The 18,451-nt window shown below is 38.6% G+C and overlaps 1 protein-coding gene across 1 annotated transcript in view; it reads left to right on the top strand.

Moving 5' to 3' along the window:
• Synj2bp (synaptojanin 2 binding protein) overlaps window positions 1-18,451 on the top strand; it is a 31,908-nt gene that overhangs the window by 7,191 nt on the left and 6,266 nt on the right. The window contains exon 2 of the mRNA XM_008845917.2: window positions 10,539-10,675. Within this exon, the coding sequence (XP_008844139.1) occupies window positions 10,539-10,675 (137 nt within the window). The remainder of the gene's footprint in view (window positions 1-10,538; window positions 10,676-18,451) is intronic.

The raw sequence follows: 18,451 nt of genomic DNA on the forward strand, positions 1-18,451 counted from the left end.
CAGGCTGGCCTTGAACTCACAAAGATCCACCTGCCTCTGCCTCCCAAGTGCCAGGATTAAAGGCGTGCACCACCATGGCTGGCTTATTTATTATTTTTATTTAACTTGTACACATGTATTGCCTGCATGTAGGTAAGTGCACCCATGTCATGCAATGCTCACGGAGGTCAGAAGAGGCTGTCAGATCCCCTGGGAACTGGAGTTACGGACAGTTGTTAGCTGCCATGTGGGTGCTGGGATTCAAACCTGGGTCTTCTGCAAGAACAACCAGTGTTCCTAACCGCTGAGCCATCTCTCCAGCCCCCTTTGTTTCCTTTTATTAACTTCTTTGCTTTTCTTTTTCTAATTCTAGTATTTGTATAATTTTTGTGTGTAACTTTTTTCTTCGGGTCTTAAAACACAAATAAAATTATATCATGAGGAAAAGTGTAAGAAAATATAATTTATGACATGAATAACATGAGAGTACAAATATATAGAAGTAGAATTTTTGTATGGAATTGAAGTTAAGTTCATATAGATTCAAGTTAGAGTGAATTTATATGTAGTCTGCATAGAAACTGCCAAGACATACCTGTAGAATATACACAAGAGAAAACAAGAACGAACCAAAAGCTTTCAGTGAAAAAAAAAAAATCAGCTAAAGACAAAAGAAAGAAGTATGAAGGAAGTAGAGACCAGAAAACCCCAAACCGTTGAAATACATAGAGAATATGATAGAGTGTAAACAGGACAAATTCTCCAATCAAAAGACAGATATTGATAGAATGGAATAAAAAAGGTCCAGTGATTGCCATCTATAACCAAATCACCTTAGAACTAAAACAATTCTATTGAAAGTGAAAAGGTGAGAAAAGCTATTCCATGAAAATAGTAAACAGCAGAGTGCCAGGATGACTATACTAATGTCATGCAAAATAGAGTGAAAATGAAAAATCAAAACAGACAGAACAGTACTAGAGACTAAGAGGAACTTTATGCAGATTACTGCCCCACAGGATTTTTTTATTTTATTTTTCTTCTGTTTTATAAAAATATTTTACTTAAAAATTTTATATGTTTGAGTGTACTGCTAGCATGTAAGTACACCTCTGTTGTGCAGTGCCCACAAAGGTCAGAAGAGGGTGTCAGATCCCCTGGAACTGGAGTTACAGATGGTTGTTAGCTGCCATGTGAGTGCTGGGAACTGAACCTGGGTTCTCTGCAAGAGCAGGCAGTGCTCTTAACTGTTGAGCCATCTCTCTAGCCCCTTTATTTTATTTTTAAAAATTAATTACTATTAATTTTTGTTTGTTTTTGAGACAGGTTCTCATTATGTAGTCCTGGTTGACCTGGAACCTGCTGTGTAGACTACCAGGCTGGCTGGTCTTGGACTCACAGAGATCTATCTGCCTCTGCCTCCTGAGTGCTGGGCTTACTAAATTAAAAAAAAAAAAAAAAAATTTAAAGCAGAGTATCATGTAGCCACACTTGCCTTTTCATTTGTACTAAAGGTGCTCTTAAAGTTCTGATCCTCATGCTTCCACCTTGCAAGTGCTGGGATTATAGGCACATATCACCAGGCCAAGTTTATGCAGTGTATATTAGGCAAGCACTTTACCGACTGAGTAACATCCAGCCCTCTATATTTATTTATTTATTTTAAAGCAGTTTATGGGGCTAGGGAGATAGCTTGGTTGGTAAAGTGCTTGCTATGTAAAGCATGAGGACCTGAGTTTGATCCCCAGTACCCACATAAAAGCTGGGTACGGTGGCACGTGCTTGAAATCCTATTGCTGGGGAGGTAGAGATAGGAGAATCCCAGCTCTCATACCCTAATCAGTGAGCCTCAGGTCCCAGTGAAATAGCTCTTGAGGAATGACACCCAAGGTTGACCTCTGGCCTCCACATCCGCACACATACCTGCATATGCATGCACACACATAAGTAAAGCAACTCATCATAAATATATAACAGCTATAAACATATATGCAGCAAGTATCAGAGCCCCCAAATATATGAAACAATGTTAAAGGGAGAAATAGATGATTTTACAATAATAGACTTCAAAACCCTGATTTTCAACACTGGATAAGAATACCAACAAAATATGAATTATAATATAAATGACTTGGGCTGGCAAAATAGCTCAGTGGATAAAGACAATTTTGTGCAAGCCTGATGACCCAATCCTTGATCCCACAAGGTGGCAGGAGACAGCAGAAGCTATCTTGCTGACCTCCGTATATGCATTGTGGCCTGAGTGCATTTGTGCACAAATCTGCACTCATGCACACACACATATAAAATTAAAAATGAATTTTTAAAAATAAGAGAAACTGATCAATACTGTAAACAAATTAGACCTAGTAGTTATACACAGAATATTCCACCAAATAATAGAAGAATAGTATTTTTCAATGTATGTTCTTAGGTTGACTGTATATACACAAAAGGATGAAATTGGAGCTTTACCTAATGTCATATAAGAATTAACTGATGACTAGCCTCCAATGGATGGGTTTGCACTGAAGGACATCTTGGTACAAATGCTTGACTGGATAGGACTTAGCATGTATAGCGGAGTGCATGAGGTCCGGTGTGGGGTGGGGAGCATGAATGGGGGAGGAGGTTTAAATTTGGTTAAGAACTGTTGTATAAAATGGGGGCTGGAGAGATGGCTCAGCGGTTTAGAACAGTCGCTGTTCTTGCAGGAGACCCGTATTCGATTTCCAGCACCCACATGGTGGCTAACAACCACCCCTAACTCCAGTTCCAGGGGAATCCAGTGCTCTCTTCTGACCTCCCCAGGCATTGCATGAACGACATGGGTGCACTTGCATACATTCAGGCAATACACTCATACACACAAAATAAAAATAAATTCAAAAAAAAAGAACTGTTAGCCATGCGTGGTGGCGCATGCCTGTAGTCTCAGCACTTGGGAGGCAGAGGCAGGCGAATCTCTGTGAGCTCAAGGCCAGCCTGGTCTACATAGTGAGTTCCAGGACAGCAGGGGCTACTGGGAGACCCTGCTTCAAAAAGACAAAAAAGAAAAAAAAAAGAACTGTTGTATGAAATGTACAAAAGCTCAATAAAAAAACTGAAAAATTATTAAATACCAAATTATGAGCTAAAACTACAAAACTCTTAGAAAAGGAAAAAATCTTCATGACATTGGATTTGGTAATAATTTTTTAAAAAAATATTTTATTATTTTTATTTTATGTGTATGTGTGTATTGCCTGTGTGTAGGTAAGTGCACCCATGTCATGCAATGCCCACAGAGGACAGAAGAGGCTGTCAGATCCCCTGGAACTGGAGTTATGGACAGTTAGCTACCATGTGGGTGCTGGGATTCAAACCCGGGTCTTTTGCAAGAACAACCAATGTTCTTAACCGCTGAGCCATCTCTCCAGCCCGGTAATAATTTTTTTATATAACACCAAAAGTACAGGGAACAAAAGAAAAATAAATGGAACCTCATCAGAATTAAAAATGTTGTCTCTTGGGGCTAGAGAGATGGCTCAATGGTTAAGAATGCTTACTGCTCTTGCAGAGAACCTGGGACAGTTCTCAGTACCCACCTCAGGTGGCTCACAACCACCTGTAATTCCAGTTCCAGGAAATTGACATTCTTTCTCTCTCTGCAGGTACCTGCACACGTGTGGTGCACATAAACTTATGCAGGCACCACACAAATACGTAAATAAAATTTTTGTGTATCAAAGGATATTTTCTAACTTGTATTTTAGGGACATTAACGATAATCCACAGAGGGCTGGAAAGATTGCTCAGCAGTTAAAAGCACTGACTGCTTTTGCAGAGGACCTGGGTTCGAGTCCCAGCACCCACATGGTAGCTAACAACTGTCTGTAACTCCAGTTCCAGGGGATCCAATGCCCTCTTCTGACCTCCATGGGCATTGCACGACACAGGTGCACCTACCATCATGCAAGCACTACACCCATACATATTAAATAAAAATAAATAAAAATATTTTTTAAAAAAAGATAATCCACAGAATGGGAGGGGATAGTTCCAAATAATATATTTCATAGTGATTCAGTGGGCAGAATGCATAAAGAACTCATGACTCTGGCTGGAGAGATGGCTCAGTGGTGAAGAGCACTGACTGCTCTTGCAGAGGACCCAGGTTTGAATTCCAGCACCTACATGGCAGCTAACAACTGTCCTAACTCCAGTCCCAGGGGTTCTGACCCTCTCTTCTGTCTTCTGTGGGCACTGCATGACATGGGTGCACTTATATACATGCAGGTATAACACTCATACACATAAAAATAATTTTAAAAAAACCTCATGACTCAACAATGAAACAGATTAAAAAAAAGATCTAAGAATTTGAATAGATGTTTTCCACAGATGTAAAAATAGCCAATAAACACAAGAAAAATATACTCTACGTCACTAGTTATTTGGGAAGTGCAAGTGGAAGGTACAGCAAGGTACTCTTCACTCCCGTCGGTATGACTTGGAAGGACAAGTAACAAACTTCCTTTAATTCTAGCATTCAGGAAATAGAGGCAGACTAATCTCTGAGTTTAAGGCTAGCCTGATCTACATAGTGAGTTCCATGCCAGCTAGTGCTACATAGTGAGATCCTGTCTCAAAAATCTAAAAAGAAAAGAAGAGGAGGAGGAGGAAGAGGAGGGGGAAGTAGAGGGAGATAATGAATGTCAGAAAGAAAATGATTGTAGAATGGTTTAGCCACTGTATAAAAGTTTGGGAGTTCTTCAAATTGTTAAATATATAATTAACCATATGCCCCAAAGAATGGAAAATGACTCATATTCTTGCAAAGCAGTGTTCATGGAAACACTGTTCAAAAATAGCTAAAATGTGGAAACAGTCCTCATGTCCATTGACAGATGATTGGATAAACAAAATTTGCTATGTACAAGCAGCAGAATATTACCATTAACAGAGAGTATGGTACTTGCTAAATGTAGATGAGCCTTGAAGGCACTGTGCAAAGTGAAATACAGACATAAAAGAAAAAAATAGGTGATTCTACTTACCTGAGGCAGCTAGATAAACTTATCTACAGAAGGTATGGTAAGATCACTGGAGGCTGGAGAGGGTGAGAATGAGAAGCCATGGCTAATAAGTAGAGATTTGGGAGGGTGTGAAGTGTTTTTGGATCTGGAGAGTGCTCTTTATTGTACAGCATTGCTTAATGTCACAATTGTTAAAATGCTAAATCTTATGTTAAATATATTTTATTGTAGTAAAGATAGACAGGTTTTGTGTCCAGTATAGTTTGTTTCATATCTGAGGAAAATTAATGGAACCGATCTTGAGATAGAAAACTGGAGTTATAGATGGGTGTGAGCTGCCGTGTGAATGCTGGGATCGGCTAGATCTTCTTCAAGAGCAGCAAGTGCTCTTGACCACTGAGCCTTCTTTCTCTAACCCCTATTGGTGTTATTCATAACTACCTTTTTTTCTGTTTGAACTAGTCATCTAAGATAAGAACTAAACAACTCATTTTGCCATGTTTTAAAATTTATTGGCACAGTAATGACTAGAGTTCACTAAGCCATGTCTCTTCACTGACTTTGAAAAAAGCTGTTGGGTCTCAATCTTTTATTCTTTTTCCCTTTGTCCTTAACCCTGTTTAGATCTTAGGTACTGAGAGCTGAATTAATTTTATCCTTTAGCTCCAGAGGACACTGGGGCTATCAATATATAACTCTTGTTTTATTCTTACTCTGTGTGTAGATGTCACAGTGTATTCTATTCTTCCCTGTCATAGATATTCACTGCCATATATCTTTTCATAGCCATAAATATGCATGCCTTTGTGCAAATAGGTAATGTATATATGTGTTCTTATTTATCTGAAGGTTGTACTGTGGAAACATTTCAGAACTCTATCCATTTTACTTTGTATATGATTATTAAGTGATTCTGATTTTTAACCATTTCAACATAGTCCTGAGTGGACACACAGATTGCTGTCAAATCCACACTACCACATTGTGTATTGCAATGAACATATTTGCATATTGGCTTTTATAAATGGGATGATCACGTATGTCTGTATTGGAATGTTTTTGAAGTTAAAAGGTAAATCTTAATAATACTAGGGCAGTAGATGTACACCAGGACTTCCAGAAAAACCAGAATATGTAACCACACTGTTTACAAAAGATTTTTCTGGGACATGCTGACATTTAGCACATGTGCACTGGATAGCTTAATCTACCTCCTCCCCCAACCTCCCCCTGCCCCGGGTGTTTCTATCTGATATCTGTTCTAGCTGATTGGTGCATGTACTGGATGATTATTACAGATTTTAAATCTTATCCTTGCAAAAATTATTTTTGAAGGGGATTTCTAGGAAACAGAATATAGACATTCTTTCAGTAAGTTTGAGTTCTAATAATCCTTTTTATTTATAGATGGGTAGACTTTTTAATCTCTGTGTTTTCTCATTTAAAAAATTATTATTTTTATTTTATATGTATGCGTGTATTGTCTGCATATAGGTAAGTGTACCTGTGTCATGCAATGCCTGCAGAGGTCAGAAGAGGCTGTCAGATCCCCTGGGACCAAAGTTAGGACAGTTGTTAGCTGCCATGTGGGTACTGGGATTTGAACCCGGGTCTTCTGCAAGAACAACCAGTGTTCTTAACGCTGAGCCATCTCTCCAGTCCCTCTTATTTTTTTTAAACAAAGTTTTCTATTTGTTTTATATATTCATCCTTACCCCTTCTAACTCTTAATTTGGGGGTGTAGTAGTCATTTATTGACAACAATTCTTAGTGCCTTTCCCCAGTGTAACAATTATTATGTTTTACAAATAATTTTTATTCAGATTTTATTGGTGTAGAGAGGGCAGAATTTATAATCCTTATTTTACAGAAAAGGAAACTGATCATCAAAGATAAGTTAACTTGGTTCAGTTCACATCTGGTAAGTTACAGAGCTGAACTTGGAACTAATTCATCTGACATTGATTTGCTTCTGCAGTATCTAAAAGAGACAGGGAAAAGGATAAACTTCTGTTTCTAGTTGAAGTAAGAACTGTACAGTTTAGCTTTCTGTCTTCCTCAGAACATAACATAGCACTGATAGCTAGGAAATGATCAATGATTTTTTTTATTGAACAAATAAACTGGGGATTATGTAAGTACATGTAGAGGCAAGATTTTGTTTGTTTATGGGTAGTGCTGGATATTGAACCCAGAGCTTTCAGCATGTGGGCAAGTACTCTACCACCGAGCTACACCCCAGTCCCAAGTTTAAGTTAAAAATGTCACTACTAATTGTTGTGGTGACTCATTTATTCTAAACAAGGATTTGAGGTATAGATGAGCTCAGTTTTGTAAATATGGTTGAAGAAAGGGTTTCAGTTAATCTAAGAGTTTTCAATTTAAGTGGTTTGGTTCACTTATAATGGAACTAACAGTGGGTTATATATGTACTAGCATAATGTGGTATTGGGGGTGAATACTAGATTGCAATTTACTGATTGATTGATTGATTGGTCTTTTTGAGACAGGTTTCTCTGTAGCCCCAGCTGGCCTAGAACTTACTATATAGACCATGCTGGCCCCTTGAACTCACAGAGATTTGCCTGCCTCTGCCTTCTGAGGGCTGGGATTAAAAGCATGCGTCACCACACTGGTGACTCCCCTAGGCTGCACTTTTTAAAATAATCTCAGGAAGGTTTCTCTCTCCCCCGCCCCCCTTTTTTTAAACTCTCGTGGTGCATGTGTTTAATCCCAGCACTTGGGAGGCAGAGGCAGGTGGATCTTTGTGAGTTCGAGGCCAGCCTGGTCTACATAGTGAGTTCCAGGACAGCTGGGGCTGCAAGGAGACCCTGTCTCAAAAAAAGACCAAAAAAAAAATTTCTTTTTATGTGTATGAATGTATTGCCTGCATGTAAGTGCACCCATGTTGTGCAGTGCCCAAGGAGGTCAGAAGAAGGGGTTGGATCCCCAGGAACTGGAGTTACAGATGGGTGTTAGCTGCCATGTGGGTGCTGGGAACCAAACCCAGGTCCTCTGCAAGAGCAGCTAGTACTCTTAACTGCTGAGCCATCTCTCCAGCCCCTTATTCTCTTTTTAAAGACACTGTTCTATAGCTTTAAATAACTTGTAGCAAAGTCCCTCTGGCTAACTAATGTGTTTCATTTGGCTGCTTAAAACTTGTTTTTCATTCCCAAGATCCCCAAAGACAATAGCAGTTTAGTGAGAGACTCAAATAATAGTGAAGATGTTGAATTTCATTGAAAGATTTTTCTGTTTCAGCATTAAGAGAGGCTGCTTGGCCTCAGCCCCCTTGTTCAAACCTGCCACTATTTCTGAAATCATTACAAAGCCTTCTATAATCTGGTTTCCCTCACCTTTTTATCCTGTCCAAAATTATCTGCCCCTCCCCAGTTACCTGGATCTTCTATGGAACAAATTAAGGCTGTTTTAAGAAAACAGTTAAGTAACTTAAAGTTCCTATTTTTTTATGCTCTACCCTTCAGGGATATTAAAAGCAGTACTCCTGAAGTAGCTCCTATTGTGTAGCCTAAATCTTCTTTTAAAAACTATCTGGCCAGGTATGGTGGCACATGCCTTTAATCCCAGCACTGGGGAGGCAGAGACAGGCGGATCTCTGTGAGTTCAAGCCCAGCCTGGTCAGTATAGTGAGTTCCAGGCCAGCTGAGCCTACAGGGAAACCCTATCTCAAAAAGACCACCCCCCCAAAAAAAACAAAAACAAAACACAAAAGCTATCTGATAGCAAAGACTCCATGTACAAGGCATACTATTTTAATTATAAGTTTCTTGCTGTTTTCTCACTGCTTATAGTTATCTTTCAATTGTCAATTGATTTGCTCGAGCTTTGGTAGTATTTTGAGCTTCAAATATAAGCTTCATTTCCACCAATGGAAAGAACTTTGTAGAAAGCCCATATATGTCTCTTTAATGTTCAATTTTCTGTTGAGACAGTAGGAAACTGATAACTATGGCTATTCCTTCCAATTGCACCAACATATTTTTGGTTTTGTTTTTAAATATTTTATTATTTTTATTTTATGTGTATGAGTGTATTGTCTACATGTATGTAAGTGCAACAGTGTCATGCAGTACCTAGGGAGGTCAGAGGAGGGCGTAGGATCCCCTGGAACTGGAGTTACAGGTGGTTGTTAGCCATGTGGGTGCTGGGAATCGAACCCAGGTCCTTTGCAAGAACAGCTAGTGCTCTTAACTGCTAAGCCATATACTTTAAATTCTGTTAGCAGAGTGGGTCTGAGTGTTCATACTGTAATAAAATAAAGCAGGCAAACAAGCTAGCAGGCTGACTTACCAAAATGTTATTTTCATGAACCAACCATTAAATTGTGAAAAGGATTTTACTTTGCAGAAACCAATTTAAGGATTTCCTTGAAGGGATTTTTTAAAACTTATGCCAAAAAAGAAAGGGATGGAGGAAGGGAGGGGAGTGGGGGGGGCAGAGAAAAAAGGAATTCCCCAAAGGCCTTTCTTTATGTAGCTACTGTCATAATTCAAGGACACAGTGTAAAGAAAAAGTGGGGGCTGGAGAGATGGCTCAGCAGTTAAGAACACTGGCTGTTCTTGCAGAAGACCTGGGTTTGAATCCCAGCACCCACATGGCAGCTAACAGCTGTCGTAACTCCAGTTCCAGGGGATCCAACAGCCTCTTCTGTCCTCGATGGGCATTGCACAACACAGGTGCACTTACCTACATATGCAGGCAATACATGCATACGCATAAAATAAAAATAATAATTTTTTTTAAAATTAATAAATATGGAAAAAAAACTAATAGAATAGTGGTTACCAGGGGCTAGGAAGAGGGAAATGGCAGGCTTACTTGCTAATTAGTGGCTAATTGTTTTGTTTTGTTTACATCAGTTGTACTTGATGTAGAAAAATAAAAATTAATTTGGTGACTTAGTTCTACTCTAAAGCAGCAGTTGCCTTTCTGATTCTGAGGTTTTCTGTGAATACTACTTTCCTACCCCAATATGAAATAGAAAGAAACTACCAAGACCACTTCTTTCAAAACACTACAGACTGTCTCAAAGCTTGGGAGAAGAAAAATGTGGAGGGGAGGATACAGTTGGGAATCTCTTTCCCATAAATTGGGAACATTTTATTTGATAACTTTTTCCCATGAGCACAGCTAGCTAACCCTATTACATTAATACAGCAATACCAAAAATTGGGTCCTTTGAATGTTGTCAAAAGGATCAAAACCCAATGTGAGCAGAAGCACTTACATCTCCTGAATCACCATTCCTATTTAACCAAGTTATATATGGCTCTCAATATAGTGAACAAGTCATTTTGATCACTGTATGTATTTTAGTTCTGCCTGATACACACAGGCAGCTCTAGGTACTTTGGGCCTTTGTTGGCATTACTGACTTTGTTCATGACTATACATTAGCTACCTCCACATTCTGACTTGTCAGCCTCTCTTCCCCACTAGACTTTTGTTTTCTCTTTTCTTCTCTAATCCCGTTCTTTCTTCTTCATCCCCATCTCCTTCACTTCCTCATGATTTTCTCAGGGCTGGGCTTCAACATCGTCGGTGGGACAGATCAGCAGTATGTGTCCAACGACAGTGGCATCTACGTCAGCCGCATCAAAGAGGATGGGGCTGCAGCCCGGGATGGGCGGCTCCAGGAGGGTGATAAGATCCTCTCGGTGAGAACTGGCTTCGGCCCCTTTGCTATACTTTGTTCCCTAGACTTCCTCAGACCCCCTCCTTAGGAAGAGTGTTGCCTACCTGTTTGGATCTGAAAATATCTAGATGATATAAATGAATGGAAAGAACATTGATTAGTCTCCTAATGTTATCACTAGGCTTACAGGATAATATTTTACTTGACAAAGTTAATTAAACTTAGAGTGAAGTAAACTTAGAGTTATGCTCAAGTTCAAAAAACACGAACTAGTTAGAGATGAGGGACTGACTTGAGAGAGATTTAAAATACCCAGTTTTTATCTTTCTCCTGTTACTTTACCTCTCTTTGTTCATTAAAACACTAATTTGTGCCTTTTCTTGGGAGACTGTCAGCCTTTACTAATGGTTTTAACTTCGAAGAGGAAGGTAAGGAATCCTTTCCTCAGACTCAGGGTTCATTCTTACTTGATATTAAGATACAAAATTGAATTAGTTTGGCTATCTGCCAGTTGTGCTCCCATTTCATCCTGCTAATGTCTCAGTGCATAGCAACTATTTTTTTTTTTTTTTAAGACGGTCTTCTTGTAGCCCCAGCAGGCCTGAAACAGCATATAGACCACACTGGTCTCAATCTCACAAAGATCTGCCGGCCTTTGCCTCCCAAGTGCTCAGATTAAAGGTGTGTACTACCACACCTGGCCCTGTACCATGAATCTTATTAATTTTCTTGAATATTCTCAAGGACAGGAATCAGATTTTATTTTTTTAGCTTTCTATGCCCTAATATATTGCTCAATATATATTGAACAAATGAACAAGCTAGGAAATCCAGGTAAACTTAGAAAGATTGACTAACAGATATGGGCTCAAAGATCATTATCTTAAATCAAAATTTTCCTAAAAAATAAATTAGAATATATGCTAAATTAGACTTTTTAAAGCTATTAAAACTCATAGTATATGTCTGACTTTATTTTCTTCATCTCTGCTCCCTAACACTGGCCACAGTGCCATAACACTGTCAGTTGTAGGAGCTGGGAGATGTTAAATCATTCTATAGATTTTCTTTTTAAGTTAATCTTGGAGCTGGAGAGGTGGCTCAGTGGTTAAGAGCACTGATTGCTCTTGCAGAGGACCCAGGTTTGATTCCCAGCACCCACATGACAGCTAACAGCCATCTATAACTCCAGTTCTAGGGAATCCTACACCCTCTTCTGACCTCCTCGGGCATTGCATGACACGTGTGTACTAACACACATGCAATAAAAATAATAAGTAAACTATTTTTAAAAAGCTAATCTTTAGGGCTGCTAAGGTCAGCTTACTTATATGGAAATAACAGATGGTTGGTCTAAGGAGTGGGGCGCTGTTATCTAGGATATTCTTGGGAGTTGGACCTGTCTTCAAAAGACTGTACTTGCTGGGTGTCGTGGCACAGGCCTTTAATCCCAACACTCTGGAGGAAGATCTCTGTGAGATAGAAGCCAGCCTGGTCTACTTGGCAAATTTTAGGCCAGCCAGGGCTACAGGGAGACCCTGTCTCAAAAAAAAACCAAGAAATAAAAAATAAAGCTATACTTAAATAAAGGGAAATTTGTATCAGGATGGGGCTTCTTGTGGCAAAAGCTCCTACTCTTTTCCAGGTATGCCCTGGATTGTGGTCGATGTTCTAAAGAAAATACTCTTCCCTACTTAAGTCTTATGAACTGAATAGGGCAGGAGGGCTAACTTGGAAAAAGGCTGAAGAAGTACAGAATAAGAGAAGACTTAAGAGTTACATAGTAGTGTCAGAGACTTGATTCTGAACCTACTTCCCAAAACAGGAATTTTAAAGATTTTAGTTATAGTTTTGTTTTGAATTTTTCCTTTTGAGTTACCTCTCATACAGTTCTCTTGACTAGTGATAAAAGTCTTATGTGTGAAGCTGGGCATGGTGATGCACACTTTTAATCCCAGCACTGTGGAGGCAGAGGCAGGTGGATCTCTGTGAGTTCAAGGCCAGCCTGGTCTACATAGTGAGTTCTAGGCCAGGTGGTGCTACAGGGAGACCCTGTCTCAGAAAAACAAAACAAAACAAAAAAAGTAAAATAAATAAATAAAGTCCTATGTGTGAAGTCTCCTGGTCTTCTTAGTTATCAGCTTATTACACCCTTCTCTGCCATCCAACCCATTGGTAGCGGTATTTGACGGCAGAGATACAAAAGAAAAAAGAATGTCTACCTTTCTTATTTGTCACCTGAGTATTTGGGAGATCTAGCTCAGTGGTATGTTTCTGAATTGCTCCTCAAGATGACACACTTAGGCATGGCGGCATGTACCTTTAATCCCAGTACTCAGGAAGCGCAAGCTAGAGCATTGCAAGCTCAAGTCCAGTGTGAGCTACTTAGTGAGCTCCTGCCTCAAAGAAGAGTTACACATAGTCTCCAGTAAATCAAAACAAGTAACTGTGAGAGCTTTTAAATCAACTCAAGAATCTTAAGAATCTGCCCACTAATCCAGAATGTAAATATAATACCACAGATATCATATTTTAGTCCATCTCACTGACTGTGGACCATGTTTTAGCCCATTAAGCTTTTCCTAGTCCTTCTATATTAACCTATAAGATAAGGATAATGATAACCCACCCTTGATATGAAAAAGATAATGAAGAATTTAGAAGCAAGCTATTTCCTATCTCAGAAAAAGACATTGTAAAAATATGAATCCTGGAGCTGGAGAGGTGGCTCAGTGGTTAAGAGCACTTGCTCTTCTTACAAAGGAACTGGATTCAGTTCTCAGCACTCACATTGCAGCTAACAACCATCAGTAACTGCAGTTCCTGGGGGAATCTGATCTTGTTTAATATTACAGTAACCCTATGAGATGAGAGTGATTATTATGCCCATTTTTGCAGCTAAGGAGCCTGAGGCTGGTGAAGTCAGGTGCTTGACAAAACCACAGGATTGGTGGCAGGGCACTAAAACTTTGTTTGTCTGAATTTAGAGCATTTGCTAAAACTAATACCAATACGAACACTATACTGTCTACTCAAAGGTAAACAAGGAGCTGAAATTAGTTACCATAAAAGGAAAGTTGTATAATGAATTAATAGTAGATGGTATGGGTGGTTTCATATAAAAACTGAAATTAGCCTTTCTATAAAGCCTAGTATTAGAGAGAGAAAAAATGGTATAAGTCAGAATGTAAAAGAATTCCATAGATATAAACTGAGATGAGGTGCCTTATGTGGTCCATTGCCTCACAGAGAAACCAAATTATTGGAAGATCTCCCAAGATTTCAAAAAGGACAGAAGGTTAGTGTGTTGGTTGGTAAGCGGTAAGTGTTAATGAAGAGAAAGTAGATTCCTAAAAGCAATACCTCCTATGACTTTAAAATTTATAGCACAGGGGATTTTATTTCACCAAACTACAAGAAACATAAAAACTATTATAAAGATATGTAAGATATTAAATATTAAAATATAGAAGACATATTACAAAGAATGACAATTTCCTGTTTTAGCAAATTAAGGGAATGGTTTATGAAAGAAAAGAAGACCAAATGCCAAAGTTTGGAAAGGCAGAAATAGAAGACAGCTTTGAGGGAAATACAGAAGACAGACCAAAAGTGAAGTACAGGCAGAAGACAGTGTATCTTTCTCAGGCCTACGTCTACATTTCTTTGACTCTAACTTCCCTTGTAGAGTTTACTCAGGACTGGAAAGATGGCTCAGCGGTTACACACTGCTGTCTTGCAGAGGACCCTCGCCACTTCAGGGACCCACGATGGGCAGTCACAACTGCCTGTAACTTCAGCTCCAGGGGATCCAGTGCCTTCTTCCTGACTCCATGGGCACTTGCCTTCACATGTATACAGGCATACACATACACACATTTTTTTTTTTTTTGGTCTTTTTGAGACGGTCTCCCTGTAGCCCCAGCTGTCCTGGCACACATTATGTAGACCAGGCTGGCCTTGAACTCACAGAGATCCACCTGCCTCTGCCTCCCAAGTGCTGGGATTAAAGGCGTGTGCCACCACTCCCGGCACACATTTTTTTTTTTTTTTTAAAGAAAATAAATCTTGAACAGAGTTTACTCCAAAAAATTTCTCTCCAGATTATCTTTCCTTAAAAGAAATTTTGTGAATCAGCCAGGTGTGATGGTGCACTCTTGTAATCCCAACACCTGAAAGGCAGAGGCAAGAGGATCTCAGTGAGTTCAGGTCAGCTCAGTCTGGTCTGATAGCAAGTTCTAGGCCAACCAGGGCTACATAATGAGCCCTGTCTCCAAAAACAAAAACAAAAACCACCCCAAAAAGCTATCATGAAAATAGACTCTGTTACTTCACCCACCATGACATCCTCTCCTTCTCTAAAGTGAACTTCTTAGGCTATAACTTTAAATGGTTCCAGCTATTTAATTTGCTTCATCTCTTTAATATTGGAGACATATTCATTTATTATGGACTATGATGTATCTCTAAAATGTTGCTAAATTGTTTATTAGCTTACTTTATTTCTATTTAGTTATTTTTCAGTTTGGGGGATTGAACACGGGCCTTGCACATACTAAACAAGTATTCTACCACATCTTGTTAGCCCTTCCAATTTATTTTTAATCAATTTTCCTGGTCTCATATAGGATACTTTTCTATGGTGTAAAATATGCCCCTTTTTTTCTAGTAACCTTTTCGAAGTAATTAGACTAAAAATGTGTTCCTTCCATATATCCATTTTAGATAACTAATAGAAGTATCATTAAGTAGAAATTTACTCTTGTTTATTCTTCCTAAATAACGTCCATTTGTGGTCTTGATTTCAAGTTCTGGAATTGAAAAACTGTATTATATATCATGCAGTTTCCTTTTTTTGGACTAGGAATGAAATTTAAATTTTTTATAGCCACTGCATATGATTTATAATAGGAGATAATAAAAGAAAATTTTAACTGATCTATGTAAGCAGTTTATATAGTCATTTACACTTGGATGAAATAAAGCAGCCATTAGTAATGAAAGAGTAGACCTGAAGTTAAGACAAGGGCTAGAAATTATCAATTTTGGGTGAGTGTGTTGGTAAGAATGGTTCAGTATTGGAATTTTACCTTGGAAAGTAGGAGGATTTTCTTTATGTTAAAAAAAAACACACACACAAATTGTGAAGTAAGTTTTTCATTTTTCCTGTGTGTCTGCCTAAATGAAAGGCATTATATAGTCAGTCCCCAGTGAACTTTATATTTTTATGAAGTTCAGGGTGATATATTGTGCTACTGCATAAATGAATGCTCTGTTTTAACAAAACCCCATAAAAGACAAAATGGTGGCAGAGATTGGGCCATTATGCAGCTGCATTTCACATTCAGTACAAGTACATGTCTTAATTAGATGAAGGGAAGAGTTGGTTAATCCCGTATGAAAGTGAGATTAAACTGAGGTGGGTTTGCGTCATTTCCCAGAGAATTTTTCATACCAGTATGGAAGGTTAAGGATATACTCTTTCCTTGCTCAACAGTTTCAGTTTTGTGTCTTGAATAATAAAATGGTACCAATAGAATTGTACTATAGGAAAACTGACTTGGAGACAGTGTTTTTGTTGTTGTTGTTTGTTTTTCTTTTTTTCAAGAATATTTTTATTTTTATTTTATGTGTATGAGTGTATTGCCTGCATGTATGTGAGTGCACCTGTGTCGTGCAATGCCGTGGAAGTCAGAAGAGGGTTTCAGATTCCCATGGAACTGGAGTTAAGGATGGTTCGTAGCCACCATGTGGGTGCTGGGAATCAAACCCGGGTCTTCTGCAAGAGCAGTCAGTGCTCTTAACTGCTGAGCCATTTTCTCCAGTCTCTGTTTTTCTTTTTAAGGTGGGACTGGGGAGAAACTGAGGAAAATACTGAAAAGGCAATTAGCATAGTTCAACTAAGTATCCACAACCTAAAATAGAAGCCATAGGAAAGAAAATACATACAGTGTTTGACTGCAGGTTATTGCAAATATTACATGTGAAGATTGAGTGCAGAGCATTCAGAATCATTCTCCTGAAGGGTGTAGTGCCATCAAGAAGGAAGTTATCTATTCTGGTTTGGTGGCAGCTTATGGAGACTTTGGACATACTGTATTGGGTTCTACCTGAATATCTAAGTATAAAATTCTAAGTATAAGCAGGAAATTGGCAAATCTCAAAATATAAGTAGAGGGTTGTCTTGGTTGGAATGGTGGAAGATCCTCATGGGAGAAGAGAAAAACATGATTAACAGTCAAGAGCACTTACCTTTAAAAATTAGGGAAAAGGATAGGAGTAAAAAAAAAGTTACATAATTCATAAGCCAAGAAAGGAGAAAATTACAAAGACAGGAGGTGGTCTGAAGGCTGAGAAAGCTAAATTTATTTGAAGTCCCTCCTGACCTTCAAGCGACATGTTCTTCCTCTTTGTTTATTATGGAATTACGGGGAATAAGTAATGAATGGATGATAAGGTAGTAGACACAGTGCATACTAACAGTTCTTTCAACAGTTTTGTGGAGAAAGAGAAGATGGAAGTGTGTATCCATGGATTCTAAGAAGTACTTGTTTTGTTTTCTTTATAATAGAGGAGAGTACTTTTAGTTGAGAAGCAACAGCGAAGGATTATAATTGAGAGGAAAGTGGCTTTGTGAGTTTTGTAAGGTCTTAGTGGATGGGTTAGCCTTGATAAATAGATCTAATTAAAGATTAGTGAGAAGATATATCATGAAACTTTGAGCAGGAGGATAAAAGGGAGAGAGTGAGCTGTCCTCAGTAATCTCAAAGGATAAGGCAAAGGAATCTGTTGAGAGGTGAAAAAGGATCAGGATGATGGAGAGAGTGTGTACCGTACTGCTAGCTACTTATTAGTGAGTTTGATGAATAGGAGGATCTTAAGGATAAGCTATAGCAGTTAACGTGGATCTGTGGTAGAGAGTTTGACTACACTTTTCTCCAAGAATATTCAAATCAGTGATGGTAGGAAAGTAGATGCAGTATGTTCTCAGGGCTGGAAAGATGGCAGATCACAGGGAGGAACGATTCTAGTGATTAATGAAGTGCTTTGTCAGAATTACTGCCAAAACTCTGAGATGGGTAAAATGCAAGTAAAGTATAAAGTTAAAAACTTTGATGAGGATAAAGAGGAAATCTAATAGAGAAATAAAGTATGAAAAGGGCAGAAATCATGTTCAGGTTTTTAAAAGCTGGATATGTTGGAGATAAAGTATGTCTATTATTAATACTGAGTTTACGTCAGTTGGTAACATTGAATGGAGCTGTATATATGAGTGAAAATAATTCAGTCTATAAAATAAAAGTCTTGGTAGTTTCACTTATCAAGGATATTAGCAGGACTCAGAGCAGAAGGGTATTGTAAAGGTCTTAGAGAAGGCAGAGTGCACGGTTGATGAGAAGAGTCAACAAAAGTGGCCTCTGCTTCAGCTGAGCAAAGGAGTAGTTGGAGTCAGGGTGAGAGAATAGCATGAAAAGAACGGTGAAGTACAAAGGTACTTTGGTCTTCATTCCATTATTTAAAATCTTTAGCCTTAGCTCCCACACTTACGAGTCTCTCCAAGTCTCAGTTACTTCATCAACAAAATATACAATATAAAAATAACATCTACCTCATAGGATAATTGTGGGAATTAAATTTGATTGTGTATGTAAAGCATAGAACCTGTTAAAAGAGTAAATGTTCTTGCTACTGATACTGTTGAGGTGACAGTGACCTGTAATCTTTCACAAAGTGGGCCTTATTTTGTCACTGGATGCAGAATAAGATAGATACCACTTGTGGTCAGTGTTACTCCCAA

Source organism: Nannospalax galili, unplaced genomic scaffold (assembly GCF_000622305.1).
Source record: "Nannospalax galili isolate Female #2095 unplaced genomic scaffold, S.galili_v1.0 scaffold42, whole genome shotgun sequence".
NCBI lineage: Eukaryota > Metazoa > Chordata > Mammalia > Rodentia > Spalacidae > Nannospalax > Nannospalax galili.